Source organism: Loxodonta africana, chromosome 2, assembly GCF_030014295.1.
Source record: "Loxodonta africana isolate mLoxAfr1 chromosome 2, mLoxAfr1.hap2, whole genome shotgun sequence".
Lineage (NCBI taxonomy): Eukaryota > Metazoa > Chordata > Mammalia > Proboscidea > Elephantidae > Loxodonta > Loxodonta africana.
Genome location: NC_087343.1, coordinates 165902690 through 165927778, shown reverse-complemented (window position 1 = coordinate 165927778; position 25089 = coordinate 165902690). Strand labels below are relative to the sequence as shown.

The following is a 25089-nucleotide window of genomic DNA, read 5'->3' as shown; positions in this document are numbered from 1 at the left end:
CCTCCCATTCATCCTGCCTCTTTCTGGGATTAGGGAAGGCTGAAATGGTCTTTCTAGAGCAGGTTTAATAGGAATCGCAGAGCCAACTGCCGGCTCAGTGGACCATTGGCCTACCAATTGGTTGTGCGATTAGTGGCTTCTACTTGGAGTGGTAGAGATGTGAAAAATCTGGGATTCCTTGGCCACTCAGGATTTGGGTGAACCCTGAAAAAGTCTCTCCAAATTCGTTGAAGCATCTTTGGGATTTTTCTCAGATCAGTTCAGTTATCTGGGATCTTTGGGGCTGGGAGATGGCAGGGCCAGCACCAAGACCATATTTGGTTGTGGCCATCATAACTGCTGTCTAGGCAACCAGTTGGAGGCGTGGGCCTGTGAGATACTCTGGTGCAATTGCAGGAATGCTAGCTTACAGTCCTTGGGTTTAGCCCCTGCTTGCGTATTAGCTAACTGTATGACCTCAGTTTCCTCATTTGTCCAATGGAGACAAAACTCTCTGACCCACCCCATGGGTTGCTTTGGGAAATAATGGAATTGGTGAAAACGCTAAGTAAAGGTCTTTTTAAAGAAAATACAATCCTAAAGTGTTAGGGATTTCAAGGTCAGTTAGTCCAACATCATGTTTAACAGATGAAGAAACTGGGCAGAGAGGGGATGTGACCTTAGATCGGGCAGTAGGTTATAGCAGGTTGTGGGGACCTTGCTTTGTGGTCTCACATGAAGTGGTGTGTAAGGTCCCCTGTGAGCTCAGCCTGGGCTGGCTTCCCTTTGCACAGAGCGGGTCACAGAGACAAAGTGAGGGTGAGAAGAGGTTCTCTGTCCTTCTGTACTCTGCCCCTCCCTGCTCCCAGCTTCAATCCTCTGAGGAGGGACTGAAGTGTTGAGTCTCAGGCAGCCCCTAACTCCCTTTCTGCACAGGGCACCTCCTCTGAATTTGAAGTGGTCCCTGCTGAGGAACAGAATTCTCCACCGGAGAGTGGTGGTGGCCCCAGGAACACGATGGTGAGTGGATGGACAGGGCCCCGGCTCCCACCTCTCCCATTTCCATCCCTGCCCCTGCATGAGATTCACAGGACCCACTCAGATCCCTTGGGGACCCTGGGGTCATTGGGGACACATGAGGGGCTGGAACGGGGCAGAGGGGTACTTCTCACTCTCGTATGCAAATCCCTGGACTGGTGACTTCCCTGACTCAGGCCACACGGCTGTCCAACCATTGTGAAAGCCTGGGCACTCTGCCAGCCCTATTGGCCTCTGCCGAGCCCCGGTCACCTCCACACACACTGTGACTCAGCCCTGTAGGCCTCGGGGCTTCTGGCCTGAGTGATGTAGAAGAGATCAGAAAGGCCCAGGGTGGTTTAAGGCAGGTGATTTATTGTTTTGCACAAACTTTCAGTTCCTCCCAGGTTCCCCTCCAGGGCACGCAGGTAGGAGGTCAGACCTTCCACTTATATACAGGTTCACATGCACACACAGACACACACTCTCCATCAGCTTTGGGTGTCCACCCAGCATCCTCATTCCACACCTTACCACACTCACCGCGTTTATCTCAACTACAACTTCCTTCTGCTGTTGACTTTAAAATGGCAAGCTTATTGGAGAACCGTTCTAAGGTCTTAAAGTCTGCTTTTCCTTCTTCTCCCTCCCCTCTTGGAGATATTTTGTTGTTGTTAGCCAAGCAGTACATGGTCTAGCCCTATTTTGATGCCTTGGGCTTCTGCTCCCTCATCCCACAAAGGATTTGGGTGATAAGCACTGCTCTTTTACTTACTGATGGCTTCTTGTAGCTCTGAATCCCCAGAGCAGTGTCCCTGTCAGATAGCTGTTGAGCTTATGCTAGCATGCCTTCAGTGACGCCTAGCATGCCTTCACCTCACCAGGCAGCTCAGAGTATTAGAAAGGTTTTCTGCGTTTTGTATTCTGAGATCTTCTGTCCCTGAGGGCTTTGAGAAGCTGGCTGAGGAGGCAGGACCCCTGCTAGAAGGTGTTCTCTCTGCAGCCTTGGACCAGTAACTTTATCTGGTTAATACATTCCTGCTTAGCTTCTCCAATGTGCCTAGCCTAGGCTGAGCAAAGAGAAGACAGCATCCCTACCCTCCAGGAGCTTATAGACCAGTGGGAGAAATCAGACGCACGAAGCAATTCGTGAGTCTTACAGAGCAGCATTGGCCACCTCGGCTCCTGTGCAGAAAGAGGCAGCAGGAGAATGAATGCAGAGTTGAATAAGTAGCATCATTTCCTGCTAGAATGAGGCGATAATAATATTAAGTGAGCACTAGCTAAATGCCAGGTGGGGCTTCAGATGCTAGGCAGGGGAGCTGGACTCGACACGGTCGGTGTGAGGCGCCACCATGGGTCCTTGGGCACAGCGTTGGTGCAACAAAGGCAGTGTCTTCAGGAGGAGTGGTCTGGGCAGAGGAGAGAGATTGTACTACCTTGCCCCCACTGTGTCTCATTTCTTTACTTATATGTTTACTAGACGGGGATTTTTTGAAATCTCTAGAGCCGTGATTCTTAACCTGTTTTGAGTCTTGGGCCCTCTGAGAAGCTGATGAATGCATGGGCCATTCCCCAGAAGACACCCACTTACACATAAAATTCAGAGTTTTGGTCCCTGCATGGCTTTCCGGTTAAGACTCCCCGAGCTGAAGAAGTAGTACTGTGTATATAGTGCTGTGCCTTTTCTGGGCTTGCCGCTTTCCTGTGTTTATTCATCCCCATAAGAACCCTGTGAAGCAGAAGGGAGAGAAGGGGGGTATGTACATGTAATAGATGAGGACACTGAGGCCCAGGGGATGAGTGATTTACCCACAGGCCCTGAGCGAGGCCCAGAGCGTGGGAAGATGGTGGCTCCCACTGCTGTTAAGCCAGACAGTGGCCTGGAAGCCCTGGGTCCTGCCCTGTGAGTCAGCTCAGACAGGAAACCTGTGTAACTGGAGAATTTCCCTGGGCTGAGCTGGGACCAGAGGGGGAAACTGAGTCATGAGGAATGGGGAAGCAGAGGGAGAAGGGACTGGTATTGCCTACCCAGGCCTTGGTGAAGAGTAACCTGTGCCCCCCACCCCCCACAAGCAGGAGCTGGGCCCCCTGCCCCATGAGGACAGCAACCTGATGCTGCACCTGCAGCGGCTGGAGACCACCCTGAGTGTGTGTGCTGAGGAGCCGGACCACAGCCAGCTCTTCACCCACCTGGGCCGCATGGCCCTCGAGTTCAACCGGCTGGCCTCCAAGGTGCACAAGAATGAGCAGCGCACCTCCATCCTGCAGGTGAGGCCAGGGCCCGAGGAGTCTGTCGGGAGAGGCTTTTCTTGGAAATCCAGAGGTAGCCACGGGACTGCCAAGGATGATGTTGTGGGCAGACTCTGGGCCTCCTGCTCAGGGCGGTGAACAAGATAAGGAAGTGGTGAGAAGAGGAAGGAATTAGGAAATGGGGGAGCAGTGCAAATGTCATGGTCAGGGATACTCTCAGGGCTCACTGATGTGGGCAAATGAGGAGCAGTCCTTCTGCCTTTGTCGTCCACCTACAGGATGGGGAAAAGAAAAGGAACAGAGGTCAGCTCCTTATAGTTACTGCCACCGGCTCCTTAAGGTGGGAAGCACCATTATCCCCACTTTACTCGTGGGCAAATAGCCCTTAAGAGACTGTATTTTTTTGCCCAAAGTTATCCAGCTAGTACATGGTGGTGTTGGGATTTGAACCTAGATCTGTCATATTCTGAAGCCTGTGCTCTTTTTGTTGTACTTCAGATGAAGGTTTACAGAACAAACTAGTTTCTCATTAAACAATTAGTACACATACTGTTTTGTGTCATTGGTTGTCTACCCCATGACATGTCAACACTGTGCCCATCTCAGCCTTGGATTCCCCATTACCAGCTTTCCTGTCTGCTCCTGCTTTCTCGTCCTTGCCCCTGGGCTGGTGTGCTCCTTTAGTCTCCTTCTGCTTTATGGGCCTGTCTAATCTTTGGCTGAAGGATGAACCTCAGGAGTGGCTTCAGTACTGAGTTAAAAGGGTGTCCGGGAGCCATATACTTGGGGTTTCTCCAGTCTCTGTCAGACCAATAAGTCTCATCTTTTTCTGTGAGTTAAAATTTTGTTCTACATTTTTCTCCAGCTCTGTCCAGGACCCTCTATTGTGATTCCTGTCAGAACAGTTGGTGGTGGTAGCCAGGTACCATCTGGTTGTGCTGGACTCAGTCTGGTGGAGGCTATGGTAGTTGTGGTCCATTAGTCCTTTGGACTAATCTTTTCCTTGTGTCTTTGGTTTTCTTCATTCTCTCTTGCTCCAGATGAGGTGGGACCAGTGGTGTATCTTAGATGCAAAGACCATGCTCTTAGCCATCATTCCACCCTGCCTCCCTGATTGAATTTCCTTTTAAAAATCTTCCCTATGCCATTGGAATAAAGTCAGATGTCCTTCCTAGACCAGATCAGGCTTTGGAGTTATATGGTTTTTGGTTCTAGTGGTGACTTTATCGCTGTATGACCTTGGACAAGTCATTTAACATCTCTGCCCCTCACTGTCCTTATCAGTAACATGGAGCTAGGAATACCTCCCTCTTGGGATTGCTGTGAGTGTTAAGTAAGACAACATACATGAAGTACCATGTACAGTGCCTAGAACATAGTAAATGTGTGAAAAGTGGTGACTGGTATGATTCTCTGATAAAGGTCACCTATACTGGGCAGGGCATCTTAGCCTTGAAGGATTTGGGGGTAGGGAAAGATTCACATATAACTAGTGACCATTCTGCAGATGGAGAAACTGAGGCTTCTAGAGGACCTGCTCAGGATCTGAGCACTATTGCCTGTTAAACAACTTGAAGTCTCCTTACTCCCTCCTAGGCCCTCCTTATATGCCAGTCACAGGTGTGTGGCCTCATTCATGTCTGCGCACATTCAGGCGACCACTGATACAAGGAGGGAGTCCACCTTAAGTGACTTTGAGAAGGACTTGGGTTGACAAAAGCATCCAGGCTGACGACATAGCAAGAGGAGAAATGTGGGGAGTAGGCACAGAGTACAGAGGACTCCAGAGAGTGCTGTGCTCTCCTCCCACCTGGAGTGAAGGGGCATGTTGGGAGGAGAGGTTGGAGCAACCCTGTTGTCTTAGTTATCTAGTGCTGCTATAACAGAAATACAACAAGTGGATGGTTTTAACAAAGAGAAATTTATTCTCTTACAGTTTAGGAGGCTAGAAGCCTGAATTCAAGGTGCCAGCTCCAGGGGAAGGCTTTATCTCTCTCTCAGTTCTAGGGGAAGGTTCTTGCCATCAATTTTCCCCTGGTCTAGGAGTTTCTCAGCACAGGCACCCCAGGTCCAAAAGGACCTGTTCTGTTCCCAGGTTTTGTTTCTTGGTGGTATAAGGTCTCCTTCTCTCTCTGCTGGCTTCTTTTGTATGTCTCAAAAGAGGTTAACTCAAGATATGACCTAATCTTGTAGATTGAGCCCTGTCCATTAACTTAACTGCCTAAAATCCTGTCTCATTAACATCATAGAGGTAGGATTTACAACACACAGGAATCACATCAGATGGCAAAATGGTGGACAGTCACACAATACTGGGAATCATGGCCTAGCCAAGTTGACACACAGTTTTGGGGGACACAATTCAATCCGTAACAACCACGGAGGGCCTGAGAACCAGGCCGAGGGAGAGGACTTCGTTCAGAAGATGTCAGCAAGCCTTTGAGGGGTCAAAGCTGAGCATTGGGAAGGTGAACCTGATGAGATCACGGGGTGCCATGACACCGAGCATTGGCTTTTTGGCTTTGAAATGAGGATCAGTATCAGGCCTTGAAAAAAGGGGTCCCGCCAACCTCTGTTATTTTCATGCCAGGACCCTGTTTGTTTCCTTCTTAGCTCCTATCGTAGTTTGTAATAATTTTTATTTTTAGGTGGTTTATTGTTTTTTTCTTCTTGTGCTCCTTGCTAGAATGTAAGCTTCACGAGAGGGGTAGGTACCTTGTCTGTCTTACTCACCACTGTATCCTGCTACCTGGCACTTAGTAGGTGCTCATTACATATTTGGTGAATGAATGAATGAACACATGAACTCACAGGTGAGCCCCATTAGCACTTCTGGTGGGAGGTGTCAGTGATCTTGGTGACGTCTGAAGACCTCTACCCATTGGCCAGGTTGCGCCCAGACTCTGCCCAGGATCTCTGAGGAAACAGACTGGAAGGGCAGGACGGAAGGTGAGGCCTCATGCCGGCCTTCCCTTAGTGACCAGGAACAGGACATTTTGTTCCCTGGAGGCTCCGCCCACGGCCATGGCGTCCTGGGTACTTAGCCAGCCTGTGGGTGGAGGTGGAATAATCCTGTTCCTGTTCATTCATTTATTTGCTTCTTGGTTCCCTCAGCAAACAAGGCCAGGTATGGCGCAAGTCCCACTGTGAGGCCTGAGGGAACCAACAACAATAGTAGCTCATGCTGCTACAACCTCTGTGCATTTGTGCATTGTGTTTTCTCAGACTGGGATCCCTTGTGTCCAGCCACCCTCCAGTTCAAGGCTATCCGTTCCATTCAGCCTTCCCAAGACTCTCCTGCATTACTCAGAAAGGACTAGGTTTTGCTGTGGAAACAAACAGTTGTGAAATCCCACTATATAACAAAAGTGTTAACTTCATAGTCTGTGTTGGCAGGGGCTTGCTTCTGCTCCACAGTTATTTAGGGACCCAGGCTGACAGAGGCCCCACCATCTAGTACCCTTTGGAATATAAGGCATCCATTTAGCCATAGTGGGGAAAAAGATAATTGTGCATAAAACAAAGCAAATAAAAAAAAAAAAAACTTCCATCTGTCGATTCCAGCTCACGGCGACCGCATGTATTTCAGAGTAGAACTGTACTCCACAGGGCTCAAGGCTGTGACTTTTTGGAAAGGAACCCTGGTGACATAGTGATTAAGCACTCAGCTGCTAACCAAAAGGTCAGCGGTTTGAACCCCCCAGCCACTCTGCAGGAGAAAGATGTAGTCTTCTCCGGTAAAGATTACAGCCTTGGAAACCCTACATGGCAGTTCTCCTCTGTCCTGTAGGGTCACTATGAGTCAGAATCAACTCAGTCCAATGGGTTTGGTTTTTTTGCTTGGACCTTTTGGAAGAAGAGCTCCAGACCTTTTTTCCGAGTTGCCTTTGAGTTGGTTCAAATCGCCAGCTTTCCTGTTAGTAGTTGAGCACTTAACCATTTGTGCCACCCAGTTGTTGGCCAGTACTAGTCATGTGATCACCTAACTGCAAGGAACCTGGGAAATGGGAGGGCACAGGGCAGTGTTTAGTAAATACCACTGGCTCTGCCCCACGTGCACGCCTTTGTGTAGGCTCCCCCGTGTCTTCTGTCTCTGGCTTGTCATCACAGGGAGAGACACTGGTAAAGGGTCTGCCAGATGGAGTTTACTCTTAGTTAGGGTTCTTAACAGCTGTGTGACTTTTGCAAATTATTTTTCCTCAGCTTTCCTACCTTTAGAATAGAGATAAATTACTTAGCTTTGGGGAAGTTGTGAGGCTCCAATGAGACAGTGTCTGGGAAAGCACCTAGCCACGTACCTGGCACATGTTAGGTGCTCAGTATGCACTTGTTGAAAGATAAAATAACTTAGTCGTGGTAACATCGCAATAATGTCATCAGCACCTTATCTTCCCTGCTCATCTGGGAGGCACTGAGTCTGGCTGGTCCATCTTCCATGTCCCCCACCTCGCAGCTCTTCTGATGGAAGTCCTGAGATATTATCCAGTGACTGACAGTTCACAAGGATGTTCACCTTCAATGTCTTATTTGACCCTCACAGCAACCCTGTGAAGGAGGCAGAGAAGGGAAAATTGTCCCCATTTTGTAGAGGAGGGAACTCGGCCTGAGAAGTGCAGCCTCAGCCACACAGCAAAGACCTGGTGATGCCATCTGACATTGCATTTGACAACATGTGAAGCCTCCACACTCCACACTCCACACTCTACAAATTGGCTAACCTTGTAGGCCTTCAAGGACTCACTTGTTCATTTGTTCATTCATTTATTCAGCATTCATTGTTTTGTGTTTCTTCAACTAAGTTCAACTGACCCTGTGCTAGCTCCTGAGCTAAGGTCTGGGGATCCTGGGAATGTATGTGTGTGGGGGCGGGGAGGGGGTGGTCGTAGTCCTCTGGGAGCTCACAGACTACACAGATGTGAGGGGATCGGACATGAAGGAAATCATGACACAATTATATAGCTTTAACTGTCACAGAGATGTCACTTTGAGGACTAAAGTGTGCCTCACTCAAACCATGGTACTTTCAATTGCCTCATATGCTTGCGAAAGCTGGACAATGAATAAGCAAGACCGAAGAATTGATGCTTTTGAATTATGGTGTTGGCAAAGAATATTGAATCTACCATGGACTGCCAGAAGAACGAACAAATCTGCCTTGGAAGAAGTACAGCCAGAATGCTCCTTAGAAATGAGAATGGCGAGACTTTTTCTCACGTACTTTGGACAGTTATCAGGAGGGACAGTCCTTGGAAAAGAACATCATGCTTGGTAAAGTGGAGCATCAGTGAAGAAGAGGAAGACCCTGAACGAGATGGATTGACACAGTGGCTGCAGCAATGTGCTGAAGCATAACAACAATTGTGAGGATGGCCCAGGACTGGACAGTGTTTTGTTCTGTTCTATATAGGGTCACTGTCAGTTGGAATGGGCTCAGTGGCACCTAAAAACAATTGTCATAAGTACCAAGAAAGGTCAGAGCAGAGTGCTATGAGTGAAGAGAATGGAAATGACCTAACTTAGCTGAGGTGTGGGAATCAGGGAAGACTTCTCTGAGGAGTTGGCATTTAAGCTACAACTTGAAGGAGGAGTAGACATTAGCCAGAGGAAGGCTGAAGGGAAGAGCATTCTGGGCAGTAGGAATAGCCCTGAAGGGGAATGCTCACTCTTATTTGGAGGACCATAGGGCTCTGTGGCAGATTCTTGGTCAGGCATCCTCACAGCTAATCCCCAAGGGAGAAGACATCTAGAGGGCCTGGATGGCCTATTGGCCTGGCTCCTACCTGTCCCAAAAGGGGCCCAAGGAGGGCCAGGCCAAGGGGATCAGAGTTGGGACCTGGAATTGCTGCAGCCCCTCCTCTGTCCTCCAGTGTCTACTTCATTTGGGATGTACACCCACCCTCACTCTTGCCCCCATCTACCTGTCTGTCCTGTAGACCCTGTGTGAGCAGCTTCGGAAGGAGAATGAGGTCCTGAAGGCCAAGCTGGACAAGGGCCTGGAACAAAGGGATCAGGCTGCTGAAAGACTTCGGTAAGTCCAGGCTTCAGAAGTGGGGATGGCAGAAGGAGGATGGGTGGTGCACAGCACTGATTTCTGGTCTCGGAGGCCTAGATGCGAGCTGAAAGCTCTGCGGCCTTTTGCCAGAGCCCTGCTTTGGATGCTAGGCATCTTGGTCTTTCTCCCGGGGTGTTGGTATTTCCTATTTATTGGACAGAATAAACTCTGGCCTATTTTATACCTTGGGGAGTGTCTGTAAAGTGCCTTGAGAACTTCAGAAGAAAGCCTGTACAAATTGTACTCTTTCCTTGGGAACTCTTTTCCCTCAGCCTATTAACAGCCATCCAACTGTTTGAAAAGGCTGTCAGGACTTTGCTGCCCCCTGCTGGTCACCATTCTGTTCTGCTCTGTCTTCCAGAGAACAGCCAGGGCTCCTTCCTCTGAACTAGTGGGTCTTGAATTCAATTGTGCATCAGAATCATGGAGGGTGGGGCGTTAGAAGTTTCTACACCTGCCGCTCCCTCCACTGTCAAGATTCTGATTCAGCAGGTCTGAGGTGAGACCTAGGAGTTTGCCCTGTACCAAGGGCCTCTATGTTTCTGATGTAGGTGGCCCCAGGTCTTGGCTGTCAGAGCGGGAGGAACCCTTGGAGATGGTGTAGAGCAAACCCCCTATTTTGCAGATAGGAGACCGAGGACCAGAAAGGGTCAGGGACTTGCTTCAGGTCTCAACGAGAGCATGGTCTCCTTGCTCCCATTCACTAGAAGGGCCATAATCCCTGCCTGCACTGTGGTCCTGGATGATTCTGGTGATGAATTGTCTGGTGGGTACCAGCTGGACTCAGATACATGAGGAGGCCTGGGTTAAAGCCAGGACTTAGCCCTCCAGGTTTCCCCCCTCCTCTTGCTAATTGGAATCAACAGGAAAGAGAAAGAATATAAACATCTTGAGTGTGGCCACAGTAATCCTTAACTACCTGAGCTCCTGTGCCATTTTCAATCAGCGTGTGTTTATTTATTTTTGGATGGCCAAGTAGCTGGGGGTTTTATAGCCATAATGACTCAATTCAGGAATCTGAAAGCCCCAGGCTAGAGGAAAGACCCATGGATTGGAAAGCAAGAGCACAAGTCCCTGCTGTGTGACCTTGGGAAAGCCACTTTACTTCTCTGTTTTTCTGTAAAAGCAAAACACCAAACCAAATCCATTGCCATCAAGTTGATTCCAACTTGCAGTGGTGACCCTTTAGGCCAGAATAGACAGAGTAGAACTGCCACATAGTGTTTCCATGGAGCAGCTGGTGGATTCGAACTGCCCACCTTTTCGTTAGCAGCTGTAGCTCTTAACCACTGTGCCACCAGGGCTCCTGTTTTTCTGTTATTAAGGGGAAACCCAGCTGGCAAATAGAACCTAAAGAAATGGTTTCCGTATTTCAGTTAGACCTGAATCCACTTAACCACTTTTATTATGTCCTATATCGCTTTTCTTATTTTCTTCAGGTTTTACTTCAATGTGACTCGTGTTTTTACTTACAATTATTATAAAGGCAACTTTGACTAGAGTAAACGGAAAACAGCATCACCTGTCGTACATAGACGATAACTCTAAAAATACAGTGACAATGAAACCACATTAATAAATCCTGGCTAAGGCAGATCTCGTGTATACAGATATCCTGTAGCTGGGGAAACTCTGCTGTTGAGGATCCAAGACCCCTAGGGAAGCCGGCTTGCCAGTAAGGCAGCCTACAGATGCCTTTTTTAGTTCTACTTGAGTCAGATTTCAGGATTTTCCTTAATCCCGAAGATTCAGCTGCAGCTCATGTGAGTAGTGGATCTGAGGCCCCACAGCCTGGGTAACTGAGGGCGGCATTGTGACTTCTCTGTTTGTCTCTAACCCAGGGAAGAAAATGTGGAGCTCAAGAAGTTGTTGATGAGCGGCAGCAACAAAGATGGTGCCTCCAGGCAGCCAGACTCCCCAAAGATGGAAGGCACAGGGAAGAAGGTGATGACCGGCCAGCAGCAGGTACATGGTCAGAAATTCCTTCTACAGTATCCTTGATGCTGGTACCTAGCTTCTATTTGCTCATTCTGGGAAGTTTCTAGCTGTTAGATGGCCAGACATCCACCTCTCTGGAGCTTCCACTCTTCAGCCTTTATTCTGCATTCAGCCCCAGGGAGCATCCCATTCTCTGGCACCCACGCTCAGAGGCCGCTGGCAATGACTGGCCCCCACATGCTGTGGCCCCCACAAGCCTCCTCTTCTCTAGACTGAACAGCTCCAGTTCCTTCAGCCATTGCTCAGAGAAGGTAGCATAGCATCCTTTGCTCTGTCTTGGCACATTCCCTGAACACATTCCAGTTCATCGAGGTCTCTCTTAAAGCGTGACTTCCAAGATTAAGTTCACCATCTCAGGTGTTTCCGGCAGGGTTAGGGTGGTAGCTTGAGGAAGTGCCGTAGGGGATCTGCGTAGCACCTGTGATTACAACCACTCATCACCCAGCCCTCTTACTGCACCCTGGAGCCTCTGAAATGCAGAGGGAAACGGCCAAGCCAACACCAGCATGGCCCTCGTCCCCCTTTTCCCTACCTCCTGTCCCAGCCCTGGCTCATACTCAGTCCCCAAGCAGGAGCCTGACTCTGTGTTCCTTCCCTGTTTTTTCCTTTTTCTTTGCTCCGAGCTGAATCTCAGCTCCTTCAAACATGTCTTTCCCCTTTAATGAGATGCAGCATCTGCATAGCAGGGCTCAGTGTCTCTCAAGAAACTGGTACCTATGTAATGGTAGTAATTTTCTCAATAACTTAATTCCTTATTGCTTTGTGGCAATGCAGTTTACTGAGGACTTGGAAATTCAGTATCTTATTTGGGCCCCAACTCTGTGTCACATGGGCAGGGCTGGGACTATTATTCCATTTCATAGCTCTGGAAGTAGGTTTGAAACAGGCAGGTGACATCATGTAATCAAGGTTCATGCTCTCAGGCACACATGGGAGGTGGCCAGGGAACACTTTGGTATCTGGCCAGAGTGGGCTCACCCCAGTCCTCCTGAACCCCAGCTCACAGGCCTCTTCGGCCCTTGAGCCCTCACATTGAACCCTGCCTGTCTGCCCTCTCATGACTGTGGACTTTGCTGATCCCTGTCGTGTTCTGAGTTGCTCGGGTGTGGCATTCTCTGGGCAGGCCTCTGTGCTCATCCAGGGTCCTTTAACGTCAGCTCACCTCCTCTGACTCCCACAAAAGCGAGGCGCTCCTACCTCCTATCAGAGAGTGGAAACGACTTGCCCATCTACCCCGGGAACATAGGAGGCGTGTTACACAGAGCAGGGAAGTGTGTGCCCTGGAATCAGTTCCACCATTTACCAGTGTGGCGACCTTGGACAAGTCACATAAGCTCTCTGGGCCGTAGTTTCCTTCTCTGCAAAGTGGAAATAAATCTTACCTAAAAGCATTGTTGTGAGGATTCAGTGATGTGATGCGTGTAAAGTGGGCTTAGCTCCCAGCATGTGGTAAACAGTGAGCACTAACTGTTGCTTTTAACGGCAGACCTGGTGCTGGCAGACAGAGCTCTTTGCACTGCCTTTACTCCTCCACACTGACTCTTCTCTTCTTTATGGAGGTTAAGGGTACACCACCCAGGAGCTCAGCAGCCCCCCGGCTCTCCTTTCCCCAGTACCCCATTGATGCCCACGGCTGAACAGAGCTCCTGTCCAGGAGGCAGCAGGTTTCAAGGGTCAGGCCCGGCTCTCACCTTTCTCAAAGGAGGTGATCACACGTGGAAGCCTTCCCCAGCCCAGTCCCCCATTCTTGGTATTATGGTGTACTTCTAGACCTTAGCCCATAGGGGGCACTGGAGCTTCACAAATTCTACCTACATGTTCTGCCCAAGCAGCAGGGAAGTGTAGAGGGGAACTTGGAAGGCAGGTGAGGGAATAGAGAGAACGTGGGCAGTGGCCCCAGGACAAACTGGAGTCAGACTGTAGACTCCAAGCCAGTGCTCAGGGGAACATAGGATATCAGAGGTCCAGGTGGGGTTTTCAGAGACCATCTTCTGTTTGATCTTCTCATTGTACGAGGCCCAGAGAGGGCTTGGTCTTGGCCTACACCACACAGGGGCTTGGAGGTAGAGCCAGCACTCAATTTCTGGACCCCTGGCCTTGTTCTGCTGTTTGCTCGGCACTTTCTGTCTTTTTTATAAAACTTTTTATTTTGAGATAATTTTAGACTTCTAGAGGAGTTACACAAGTAGTCCAGAGAATTCCCATATACCCTTTACCTAGCGTCTCATGTTAACATTTTATACAAACTAGTTTTCAAAACTAGTTTTAAGTCATCTCATAGGCATGCAAAAGCTGGACAATGAATAAGGAAGACCGAAGAAGAATAGATGCTTTTGAATGATGGTATTGGCGAAGAATACTGAATGTACCATGGACTGCCAAAAGAACGAACGAATCTGTCTTGAAAGAAATACAGCCAGAGTGCTCTGTGGAAGTGAGGGTGGTGAGACTTCATCTCACATGCTTTGAACATGTTATCAGGAAGGACCAGTTCCTGGAGAAGGGCATCATGCCTGGTAAAATAGAGGGTCAGTGAAAAAAGAGGAAGACCCTCAATGAGATGAATTGACACAGCGGCTCCAGCAATAGGCTCAAATATAGCAGTGATTGTGAGGATAGCGCAGGGCCGGGTAGTGTTTTATTCTGTCGTACATAGGGTTGCTATGAGTTGGAATCAACTCGGTGGCACCTAACAACAACATTTTTCAGAACTAGGAAATGAACATTAGTACAATACTGTTAACTAAACTTCGTCAGTTTTTCGCTCTTTTTTTTTTTTCATACCAGGACACAATCCAGAATTCCACACTATATTTAGTTACTAGGTCTTCTTAGTCTCTTCTCCAACCTGTGGTAGAGTTCCCCAGCCTCTCCTTATCTTTCGTGACCTTGATACTTTTGAGTTGTACTGGCCAGTTATTTTGTAGGATGTTCCTCAATTTGGGATGGAGGTTGTCTTATCATTTAGTGCTGCTATAATGGAAAGGGAAATACCACGAGGGGATGGCTTTAACAAAGAGAAATTTATTTCCTCACAGTAAAGTAGGCTAAAAGTCCAAATTCAGGGCATCAACTCCAGTAGAAGGCTTCTCTCTCTGTTGGGCTTCTTATCAGTCTTCCCCTGGACTAGGAGCTTCTCTGCGCAGGAACCCAGGTCTAAAGGATACACTCTTCAAATGAGCATCCCAGAGGTGGACAGGAGGGGACCTCACTACAACCAAAAAAGAAGAGCTAGGAGTGGAGTATGTCCTTTAGACCCAGGATCCCTACACTGAGAACCTCCTAGACCCAGGAGACAGAGAGAGAGAGAGAGAGCTGTAACACTGGAGACAGTGCAAGACGTCGAGAAGCAGCAGCGGAATAAGATGTCGAGAAGCAGCAGCGGAATAACTAAGGCAGAAACAGAATAACGGAGGCAGCAGAACCGGGACTGCTGTCTTGGTGGTATGAGGTCCCCATTTTCTGCTTGCTTCTCTTTCCTTTTATCTCTTGTAAGATAAACGGTGGTGCAGGCCACACCCCAGGGAAACTCCCTTTACGTTGGATCAGGGATGTGACCTGAGCAAGAGTGTTACATCCCACTCTAATCTTCTTTAACCACAGGCAGAAATTATGATTTATAATACATAGGAAAACCACAAGATGGAGGACAACCAAACAACAATGGGAATCATGGCCTAAGCAGGTTGATACATATTTGGGGGACACAGTTCAATCCATGACAGAGGTTATACATTTTTGGCAGGAATGTTACAGGAGTGACATTGTGCCCTTCCCAGGATATCATATTAGGGGTATATGGTGTTGATAGGTTGTATTACTGGTATTGGCTAACCGTGTCACTTGGTTAAGGTGGCTTCTGTCAGGTTTCTTCACAGTAAAGTTACTATTTTTCCGTTTTTGATTAATAATTTCTGGGGGGAAGAAACTGAGACTACAAAAATATCCTAAATTTCCATCAATGTCGATTCACTAAGTTTAGCATCCATGAGTGGATTTCACCCATAGCAGTTGTTACCATGTGGTTCTAAGGGTGATTTTTCTACTCCCCTCACTCCCACCGGTAAGTGCCCAGAGGCGCCCCACTCTGCCAGTAAGCCTTGGCCCAAAGGGGCTTCGCTTTCTCGCTCCGTACCCTGAGGCACCCTGCTCCGCCAGTAAGTCTCTTGTCTGAAGGTGCTCAGCTCTCTTGCTGTGGGCCAGGAAGCCCACTGTGCCATCTTGAGCCAGTCTCCTGGTTCTGCTGCGTCCATTAATCTGCTGCTGCTTATCGACATCTTGCACTGCCTCCAGTGTTACAGCTCTCTCTCTGTCTCCTGGGTCTAGGAGGTTCTCAGCGCAGGAATCCTGGGTCCAAAGGATGTACTCTGCTCCTAGCTCTTCTTTCTTTGTGGTAGTGAGGTCTCCTCCTCTCTGCCTCTGGGATGGCTCATTTAAGCCTAATGGGGTGGAAAACTGAGCAGACCCTTGTTGGGGTTCCATACATCTTATTTGCATGGCCCCACTCCCACAAGGGTGCCATGCACCTTATTTACATTATTAGCAAGCTGTCCAAGCCTCTTGGTGGGCTATAAGCACCTTATTTGCATAGTCCCACCCAATCACTTGGTAGAAGGGTTACAAGACCGTGGCAAGAAAAGCTATTTAAAAGTGATCTACTGTACCACAGAGATGGAGCAGAAGCAGGGAAAGAAGTGGTTGTGGGAAGACGAGGGGATGGTAGAGGGTACACCAGTGGCTGTGGGCCAGGGATGGGGGTTGATTACCTTGATGGACTCATGGAAGGGGAACTTAGTCATGGCTGGGATATGTAGCCGCATCTTGGGGGCGGAAGTAGCAGGGAGATGGGAGACGGAGGGATGGGGCCTTAGAAGAACACTGAGTTAGTGAGAGGATTTTTATTTTGAGGCTTTGATAAAGGCCCTTCCATGTTTCTCCTAGGCTGGTGTGACAGCAGGCAAGGTACCAGAAGTGGGTGTCTTGGGCGCAGCTGAGAAGAAAGTGAAGATGCTGGAGCAGCAGCGCGCTGAGGTAGGTGGCCGGGAGGGAGTTGAGGGAAGACCCTTCTCTCTGGGATCAGCAGAACAAAGGCCCTCCCTCACCTCCTAGCTCTGGCTGGCCCCAGGTCACTGTGGTGAGTTGCCATGGTGACCGCTGAAACATCTGCCCAAGGAAATGATTTGCTGCCTTGCCCTGGGCTGTCCTATCTTGATCCCACGCCACCCTGAGGAGGCAGTGTTTGGGGAATGTCCAGAAGACTCCCATGATAAACCCTGGATGGTAGAGAGAGGTTGTTATAAGTTAGGCAGGTCTCGGCATCAGGGATGCGGAGCCAAGGGTTCACCTGCTGCCTTACAGCTGGGTCTGAGAGGGGCTGTCTCCCAACCCCACCCCCAAGGAGGGGATCCAAAGCCCTTTTGTGGGAGTGCTTCCAGCCAACTAAGTCTCCGTAAGTTCAGGTTACTCCCTTGGATCCCATGCATATTTCTCCCCACCCACCACCCCAGTGCTGTCCAGTCTTTCCAGACCTGAGGTGCAAGCCCACTTCCCTTTTGATGGGCATTTGTTTGTTTACACTGGAGTGGAGCGCACACCCGCTCGGCCTGTCCTCTCTATTTCCTTTTCTCCAGGAAGCTACGTCCTCCTCCAGACCCTGAGCCTCTGCCCTTCCTGGACCTGTAGCCCATTTGAAAGCCAGGCTGCCATCATTCTTTTATTTATGTACATATCCATTTTAGAATTCCTCTTTGGCGTTACTATGAGTTTGTTTTCTGATTATAAAAATAATATAATGCTCGTTATGAGAAGATTAGGGACTTTTACCTCCTAGAGATAACCACAGGTGGTAGCAGTTCATTGCGTATTCCTCAGATTTTTTCCCGTATACTTTCTGATGTATAATAAGCAGAAAAATAAGATTGTATCCTACATGCACTGCTACAGATTGCATTTTTCTTTTCTTTTTTTTTTTTTTTACTTTATCTTTGGGGGCATCTATTCGTATCTATAATACTTCCTCAATTCTGAATACTTTTTATCATATCTTAATGCTTTTAAAAATTGGGATGCTCTTTTTCCCATTGTTTTATTTATTTAATAACGTAGGGTTGTCTTTGTCTTTTGAGAAGCTATTGTTATATCTAGAGTATGGCAGATAATTAGTGTCATCTTAGAACTGAGGAAATATATCGGATGCCTTATTCTTCTTAATAATTTTACAATGTTTATACTGAAATTTACACTGTAATTTTATACTATAGTTTATTTAATCTATTGCATATACTTAGGTTGGCCCCTAGATTTGTCTGTAGTACAAACACTGCTAAGTTGATCAGCCTTGTGGGTACATATGTTTTTTGCACACTTGTGGAAATGTTTCTGTCGGTTAAAATCTACACAGATTGCATTTTTCCTTTTTTTTTTTCTTAACTATATCTTTGAGGGCATCTATTCATATCTATACCATACGGTACCTCCTCAAGATTTGTCTGTAGTACAAACACTGCTAAGTTGATCAGCCTTGTGGATACATATCTTTTTTGCACGCTTGTGCAAGTGTTTCTGTCAGTCAAAATCTTCAGAGTGGAATTATCGGGTTAAAGAAAATGAAAACATTTTGATGTATGAATTTTAATGCATAGTCCCAAAATTGCCTTCCCAAGAAGTGTGTGTTCCATAATTGTACACCTTAATTTTATGCTGTTTCCGTGTCTTAGCGTTAGTCTTGCTCCCTGGCAAGGGTAGAAAGAGGCAGTTGATAAAGGCGAATTGCGCTGAGGGAGGATGGGTTTGAGAAGTGAGGGTTTGAGACACAGTGTCTGTAGCCACCATTTGTGTACGCTCTCAGGGAACTGGTGTGTGTGGGAGGGGGTGGGGGGACAGGGGGCGATAGCTCTTTTTGTTCTTTCTCTGTTTGTCTCCTGCTTACCCCAGTCTCTCTCCACAGCTGCTTGAAGTGAACAAGCAATGGGACCAGCATTTCCGGTCCATGAAGCAGCAGTATGAGCAGAAGGTAAGGCAGGGGCCGACAGGACTGACTTCAGGCTGAAATGGTCCCTGGCTCAGTTCTCAGGGCCTTCAGCCTCCATCTTGCTGCTTCCCGGCAGCAGCTCCAAGCCTTGGAGCTGGCAGTGTTGGAGGGCCCAATGGGGCAGAGCCTTGCCTGTGTCCCGGTGCATCCTGCACCTCTGCCCTCACACCCCCCCGGCCCCCCCCACCACCTCTGCACCCAGATCACTGAGCTGCGCCAGAAGCTGACCGATCTGCAGAAGCAGGTGACTGACCTGGAGGCTGAGCGTGAGCAGAAACAGCGCGACTTTGACCGCAAGCTCCTCCTGGCCAAGTCCAAGATTGAAATGGAGGAGGCAAGTGTGACTGCCAGTCCCTGCAGTGTCTGCTCTGGCAAACCATTCGTGGGGAGCTTAGTGGAGTGAGCAAGCGAGGGCCAGGGAGTGAGGAGGCCTGGGGGTTCTAGCTCTGGCTCTGGTGCTGAAGGGCAGTGTGACCATAGGCAAAAACATTTTCTTTTCTGTGCCTCAGTTTCCCATCTGGAAATTTAGGAAGTTGGATTAGGTATTGCTTTTCAGACTTTCCTGTTTTCGTATAGAGAAACTTTTTGCTCAGTTAAAATCTTCTAGTCAGGGGAACCTTTTGGGGAAGCACAAAATGTGAAGGAGGTCCAGTCAGGTCCACTCTCTTGCACTTGGTGGGGATGGGTGCTGCTAAGTGTTTAAGGTAGCAGGGGCTGCTTGTGAGGGGGGCTAGCACATTAGACAAAGCTTCATGCATTCATTTACCTGGTCATTATTCCTTAGAGCGTGCCCCAGAGATTCAGTGATGAGCAGCCCAGTCGTACCCTTGTGGGGGAAAAAGATGCTAAGCAACTAATTACATAAGCAAATAAGTTAGTGACAATGTGGTAAGTGCCACAAAGGAAAAGTCACAGGGATCAGAGGGCATGAAGGGGGACCAAACTCAGCCTGGGGGACAGGCGCAGGTGCCCTGAGGAAATGGTGGTGAGTCTGCAGTGTGTGTGGCTGACACTAGTCAGGGCCCTTCGGGACCCTAGGGCAGCTTAAAGAAGAATGGCCATTTGGCTCTAGACTCTCAAAAAAACAAAATTAACCCGTTGCCATCTAGCTGATTTTGACTCATAGTGATACTATACAGGACAGAGTGGAAATGCCCCATAGGGTTCCCAAGGAGTGGCTGGTGGATTCCAACTGCCAACTTTTGGTTAACTCCTAACCACTGCGCCTCGAGGAGGTCACTATGAGTCGGAAGCAGCTCTGTGGCAACGGGTTTCTGGACTCGGGTGATTGTATTTGTCTGGATCCTTTCTCCATCACGGGAGCTGGGCATGGACTTCTGTTGAACTTAAGAAGGGACATTCCACACACACATTCCATTTCAGAGTCCCCTCCCATCAGCATGTGATACCGGCCTTATCTGTGCGGCCTGAGCCTGCCTCTGTGACCACCCCCTCGCCTTAAAGAAGGGTGTGTGTGAGGGAGGATGCTTCTGTCTCTTCCCCTGAGTGCATGGGCACATCTTGTGACTCGGAGCCAGACGGCCTGGCTCGTTCGCCCCTCCCCTCGCACACATCAGTGGGTGAGACAAATCCCTGGTATCTCACAGCTCTGCGCTATCGCTCAGGGGGTAAGGTGGGACACACAGGGCTAGAGGCCATGCTTAATCCTGGCGCCTCTTAGGCGTGGAGTCCAGATAACTCCAGCAGGTCCTGACCAAGGCTGCCGTCAGCAATTCCTTGCTGGAAATAGATCACCAACCTGATTGTAGAGTATTGAGTAAGGTCACACAGAGGAGAAATAGTACTTCCGGAATGAAAACTAACCCCTGTGGCCTATTTCCTAATCCATCTTATATGAATGTTGTTGTTATTAGCGGCTGTTGGGTCATGGTGACCCCATGCACAGTGGAATCAGACAATTGTAATCTCAGAGGGTTTCCTCTGGCTGATTTTCAGAAGTAGGTCGCAAGGCCTTTCTTCCTAGTCCACCTTAGTCTGAAAGTGCCACTAAAACCTGCTCAGCATCATAGCAGCACACACACCTCCACTGACAGGTGGCTGCGCATGAGGTGCGTTGGCCAGGAGTCAAACCTGGGTCTCCCGAACGGAAGGCGAGAGTTTTCCTCCTGATGCCCCCCTTGTATGAATACTTAGTTGTAAAATGTTTAAACGGTACAGATAAAATGGAAGTATCCCTGGACCACTTTTCACCCCCAACTCCGGGCCTTTCCCAGATATAGCTACTGTTACAGAGTTACCACTTGTCTTAGGGATCTAGTGCTGTTGTAACAGAAATACCACAAGTGGATGGCTTTATCAAGCAACTTTTCTCACAGTTTAGGAGGCTAGAAGTCTGAATTCAGGGCACTGGCTCTAGGGGAAGGCGTTTTCTCTCTGTCAGCTCTGGGGGAAGGTTGTTGTCACTTCAGCTTGTTTCCTGGTTCCTTGGAGATCTCCATGTGGCTTTGCATCAGGCTTCCTCCATCTCTGCTTCTTAGCTTGCTTGTTTAATCTCTTTTATATCTCAGAAGAGATGGACTCAAGATAACACCCTACACTAATCCTGCCTCATTCTCTGAGAAGGAACACTTTCTGCCTTACATTTATGTTTGTTCCTGTAAGTGGAATTTCTATACTCAGAAACTCTAAGAGCTGAATGTTCCTTTAGAGATTATCAAGTGGTTCCTAGCTTCCTGTGGGTCACAGGCCCCTGTGAGAAGCTAATGAAGCCTATGGCTTTTCTTCGTAGAAAACTGCACGCAAACAAAATTTTGCATTCCGTTTTGGGGCACACAGACCCCCTGCACCCACCTGGGACCAATGTAAGAACCTCTTACCTATGGCGGAGGGATGATAGAGCTGAAACATTAGTGGGCTGTAATGGTGCCCAAGGTCTCTGAGTTGGTGGCAGAGCTAGTGTTAGAATCCAGGGCCTTTTACTCAACCGAGCCTTCTTCCTCGAGGGTTGGGACCATAGGGGCATTGTCCCTCTGACCCCATCTGCCTGGCATGGCACTTGGCACGTGACCAGCAGGATGGCTGCTGGATGAGGAGTGAGAGGGAAGGTATGTGTGAACTAGGGGCAAGGCACGTAGTGCAGGCCTCCTGGAGAAGCCCCCTGCCTTACCCCTGTCTTCCCTGCAGGCCGACAAGGAGAAGCTGACAACGGAGGCCAAGGAGCTGCGCCAGAAGGTCAAGTACTTGCAGGACCAGCTGAGCCCCCTCACTCGGCAAAGGGAGTACCAAGAAAAGGAGATCCAGCGGCTCAACAAGGTGAGCAGCGTGGCCCTGGTCCCTGTGGAGGGTCTTAGCGCAGTCCCACAGCTCCAGCCCCTTCTGCTGCTGCCTCCTTCTACCCACTCAGTTCAAGCCCCTCGGGTGAGGCTGTGCTGGCTATGACCTCCAGGCCTTTGCCTACACTGTGTCCTCTAACAGTGCCACTCTGCCCCTTATACTTCACTTGCCTCACCCCTGCTTGATAATTCAGGTTTAGCTTTCACATCACGTCCTGAGGAGACTGTCCCTGACTCTCATCCAGGTCCCTTGTCACATACTCGTAAAGCACCAGGACCTTCTCCTCCCACACCCCTGCTCATATTATCTGGTTGTTATGGACTTACTTGTCTGCCTTCCTGTGCCATGGTGGGCCGGTGCTCCTCTTCACCAGCATGTGTCTGCAGTGCCTGGCACCAAGCTGATGTCCAGCAAACCCTTGCTGAAGGGAGTGGTTGAGCACAGGCCCTAGGGTTCCTGCCCTTGTGGGATCCAGGGAGACAGGGCACCCCGGGGTAGAGGCTGGGTAAGGCAGAAACCCTTTGGTCTGAGCCTGTGGGTTGGGTCAGGGATGGGTTTTGGTTCTAGCCCCGGCCTGGCCACCTTAACCTCTCTGAGACTTAGTTTTGCCATCTGAACCCTGGGTGGAATCACTCCAGCGCTGCCTGGCTTCCAGCACAGGGGCTAAAGAGAACACGCTACAGGAGGGAGCTTTGAAAGGGAGTGTTCTCTGAAGGCATGGAGGAGTTACTAAGTTTGTGGAGCAGTTTTTCCGTTTGTCCTGTCTGTTTTCTCTTCCTCTCTGCCACCTGGCACTGGTCACATGGGCTCTGAAGAGAGTTTGGTGTTCACTGGTCTCAGCCCTACTGGGAGTAAATAACCCTCTCTGTTTAGTGTATTGTTTTACAAGCATTGATTATGCTGAGTCTGGAACTCTTATGGCCTGTTCTCTGAGAGGGAAAAATGATCTATCATATGCTAGGGGGGTTGGAGCCCTAGATCTAGGCAGAATATTTTACATGGCACTGACCGTAGAGATGACCATGGCAGGATCCCTGCCTTCCACGTATTACTGGAGTTGCTGTTGGGGACAGAGATACTATGACTGCTGTGAGCCAGGTGGCCCGCTTTGCTTGTGCCCTCAGGCAAGTCCCTGCCATTCCTCAGTCTTATCTAAAAAATGGGCAGAGTAGGAAAATGAAGTGGAGCCATAACTTTCCCTCAGACCATCTTGACTTCACTCTGGGTTCAGCAGTTTCCTTCATTGCTGGGGAAGCCAAGGGGGGGCCAAGGGGTCCAAGCTGAGAAGGGTCTCTTGAGCCTCCCTATGGTTGGTTCCAGAGCAGCAGGCAGTCCGCCAGCCTCTGTCTGTGGGGCTCTGTGCCCTGCCCCATTTTAGGCATGCGTGCAGTGCTGACACATGGCAACCCAAGTCCCTACTGACCAGAGGGTGAAAGTCCAGATGGCGATTATTATGGGTTGAATTGTGTCCCCGCAAAATATGTGTTGTAAACCCTAACCTCTATGCTTGTGGCTATAATCCCATTTGGGAATTGGTTGTCCTTGTGATGGTAATGAAACAGGATTAGCGTAGGGTGTGTTTTGAGTCAGTCTCTTACAAGGTATAAAAAGAGCAGATTAGGACAAGCAAGCAAGCAGAGATGGGGGAAGAGAGATGCCAAGCCACATGAAGATCGCCTGGGAGCAAAAGCTCAGAAGAATCAAGGACCTTCCTTCAGAGCTGACAGAGAGAGAAAGCCTTCCCCTTTATGCAGTGGCAAAGAACTTGGCTGAATTATGTCCAAATGTTTGTTAGAAGGTAGAACTTGTAAGTGATGAACTTGGATATTTAGCTGAGGAGATTTCTAAGCAGTATCTTAAAGTGGCCACATGGTTTCTCCTTGCTGATTATAGTAAAATGGAAGAGGAAAGAGATGGACTTAAAAATGAGCTGTGTAAAATGAAAACAGAACTTAAAGATTGGAAAATTCTGTCCTACAAACTAAGGACATGTGCTCTAGAATTTTCACCAAGGATGTGGCTACACGATCTTTTGTTCAAGAGATTAAGCCTGTGACTGATGGATCTAACCAACTACCACAGCAGAAAACCCATCAGCTTAGACTGAAGGAGTCAGAGACAGGACAAAAGGAAACTGTCTGCCTCATGGAATTCTATAAGCAGGAAACCTGCCAAAGGAGCTACATCGGTTGTCCTCTGAGAAAAGAAAAGGACCATCACTAGAGCAGCTCAGAGATCAGCAGAACTGTTGGAAGGGGTATAGGAAGCAGAGCCTTCTTGGATTCAATGAGTGGGGCCATAGTCTCCTGGATCTCGAAGGATGAGGCCACAGTGTCCTAGGTTTCAAAGAGTCAGATCTTTGCCAACTCAGTTTTCGGAGTATGGGATTGCTGTTAAGGTGTGTCAGGAGAATGGGGCCGCTGCCCAAAGCTGAGGGTGTGGGGCTGCCATGCCCAAGGGGCAGAAGAACAGGGCCTGCTGGGGCCAAGGGGGTGGGGCCGCCACTCAGATGGACTAGGAGAATGGGTCACCCAAGACTGAGGGAGCAAAGTTGCCATCCCAGAGGGCCTGGAAGCCAAAGCTGAAGCCCAGAGCCAGGAGACCTCTGCCCAGAATCCAGAGGGCATGGCCAACACCTAGAGTCTGGAGAGCGGGACCATTGCCCAGATGGTTCCAAAGAGCAGAAGATTATTTAGAAGCCTTGAGAGCTAACGTAGATTGTTCTGCTGGGCTTCTCTCATTCGTAATGGAAATGTCTTCCTTGTGCCTGTTCAACCATTGTGTTTTTGGAAAAGACAACTTGTAGTCTAGATTTCACAGGTTCACAGATGAAGAGGAATTTTGCCCCAGGACGGAGTATGCCTAAAGTCTCACCCATGTTTTATTCTGATGATTCAGAAGATGAGATTTTGGACCTGGAGTTGATTTAAGACTTTTGGGATGATGTAATGGGGTGAATGTGTTTTGTATGTGGGAAGTACATGGATTTTGGGGGACCAAAGGATAGAATGTTATGGATTGAATTGTACACCCCAAAAATATGTGTTGTAAATCCTAACCTCTGTGCCTGTGGTTTTATTTCCATTTGGGAGGGTTTTGTCTTTGTTATGTTGATAAAGCAGAATTAGTGTAGGGTGCATCTGTAGTGGAAACCCTGGTGGCGTAGTGGTTTAAGTGCTATGGCTGCCGACCAAAGGGTTGGAAGGTCGAATCTACCCGGCACTCCTTGGAAACTCTTTGGGGCAGTTCTACTCTGTCCTAGAGGGTTGTTATGACTCAGAATCGACTTGACGGCACTGCGTTTGGTTTCGGTTTGGTTTGGTATCTGGAGTCAGTCTCTTTTGAGATATAAAAGAGATTTAACAAGCAAGCCAAGAAGCAGAGATGGGGAAGATTGATACAAAGCCGCATGGAGACCTGGCTTTGAAACAGAAGCTGAACAGACGAGGACCTCCCTCCAGAGCTG

General features: G+C 48.8%; 1 protein-coding gene across 7 annotated transcripts in view; it reads left to right on the top strand.

Annotated features, from left to right (window-relative positions):
* TNIP1 (TNFAIP3 interacting protein 1) overlaps positions 1-25089 on the top strand; it is a 62746-nt gene that overhangs the window by 27222 nt on the left and 10435 nt on the right. For 5 of the 7 annotated variants that reach the window (XM_064278435.1, XM_064278443.1, XM_064278425.1 and 2 more), the window contains 8 exons: positions 916-999; positions 3073-3267; positions 9183-9277; positions 11143-11266; positions 16241-16330; positions 18246-18311; positions 18532-18663; positions 21474-21602. In XM_064278435.1, the coding sequence (XP_064134505.1) occupies positions 916-999; positions 3073-3267; positions 9183-9277; positions 11143-11266; positions 16241-16330; positions 18246-18311; positions 18532-18663; positions 21474-21602 (915 nt within the window). The remainder of the gene's footprint in view (positions 1-915; positions 1000-3072; positions 3268-9182; positions 9278-11142; positions 11267-16240; positions 16331-18245; positions 18312-18531; positions 18664-21473; positions 21603-25089) is intronic. The other 2 variants (XM_064278430.1, XM_064278438.1) reach the window with 2 other exon arrangements.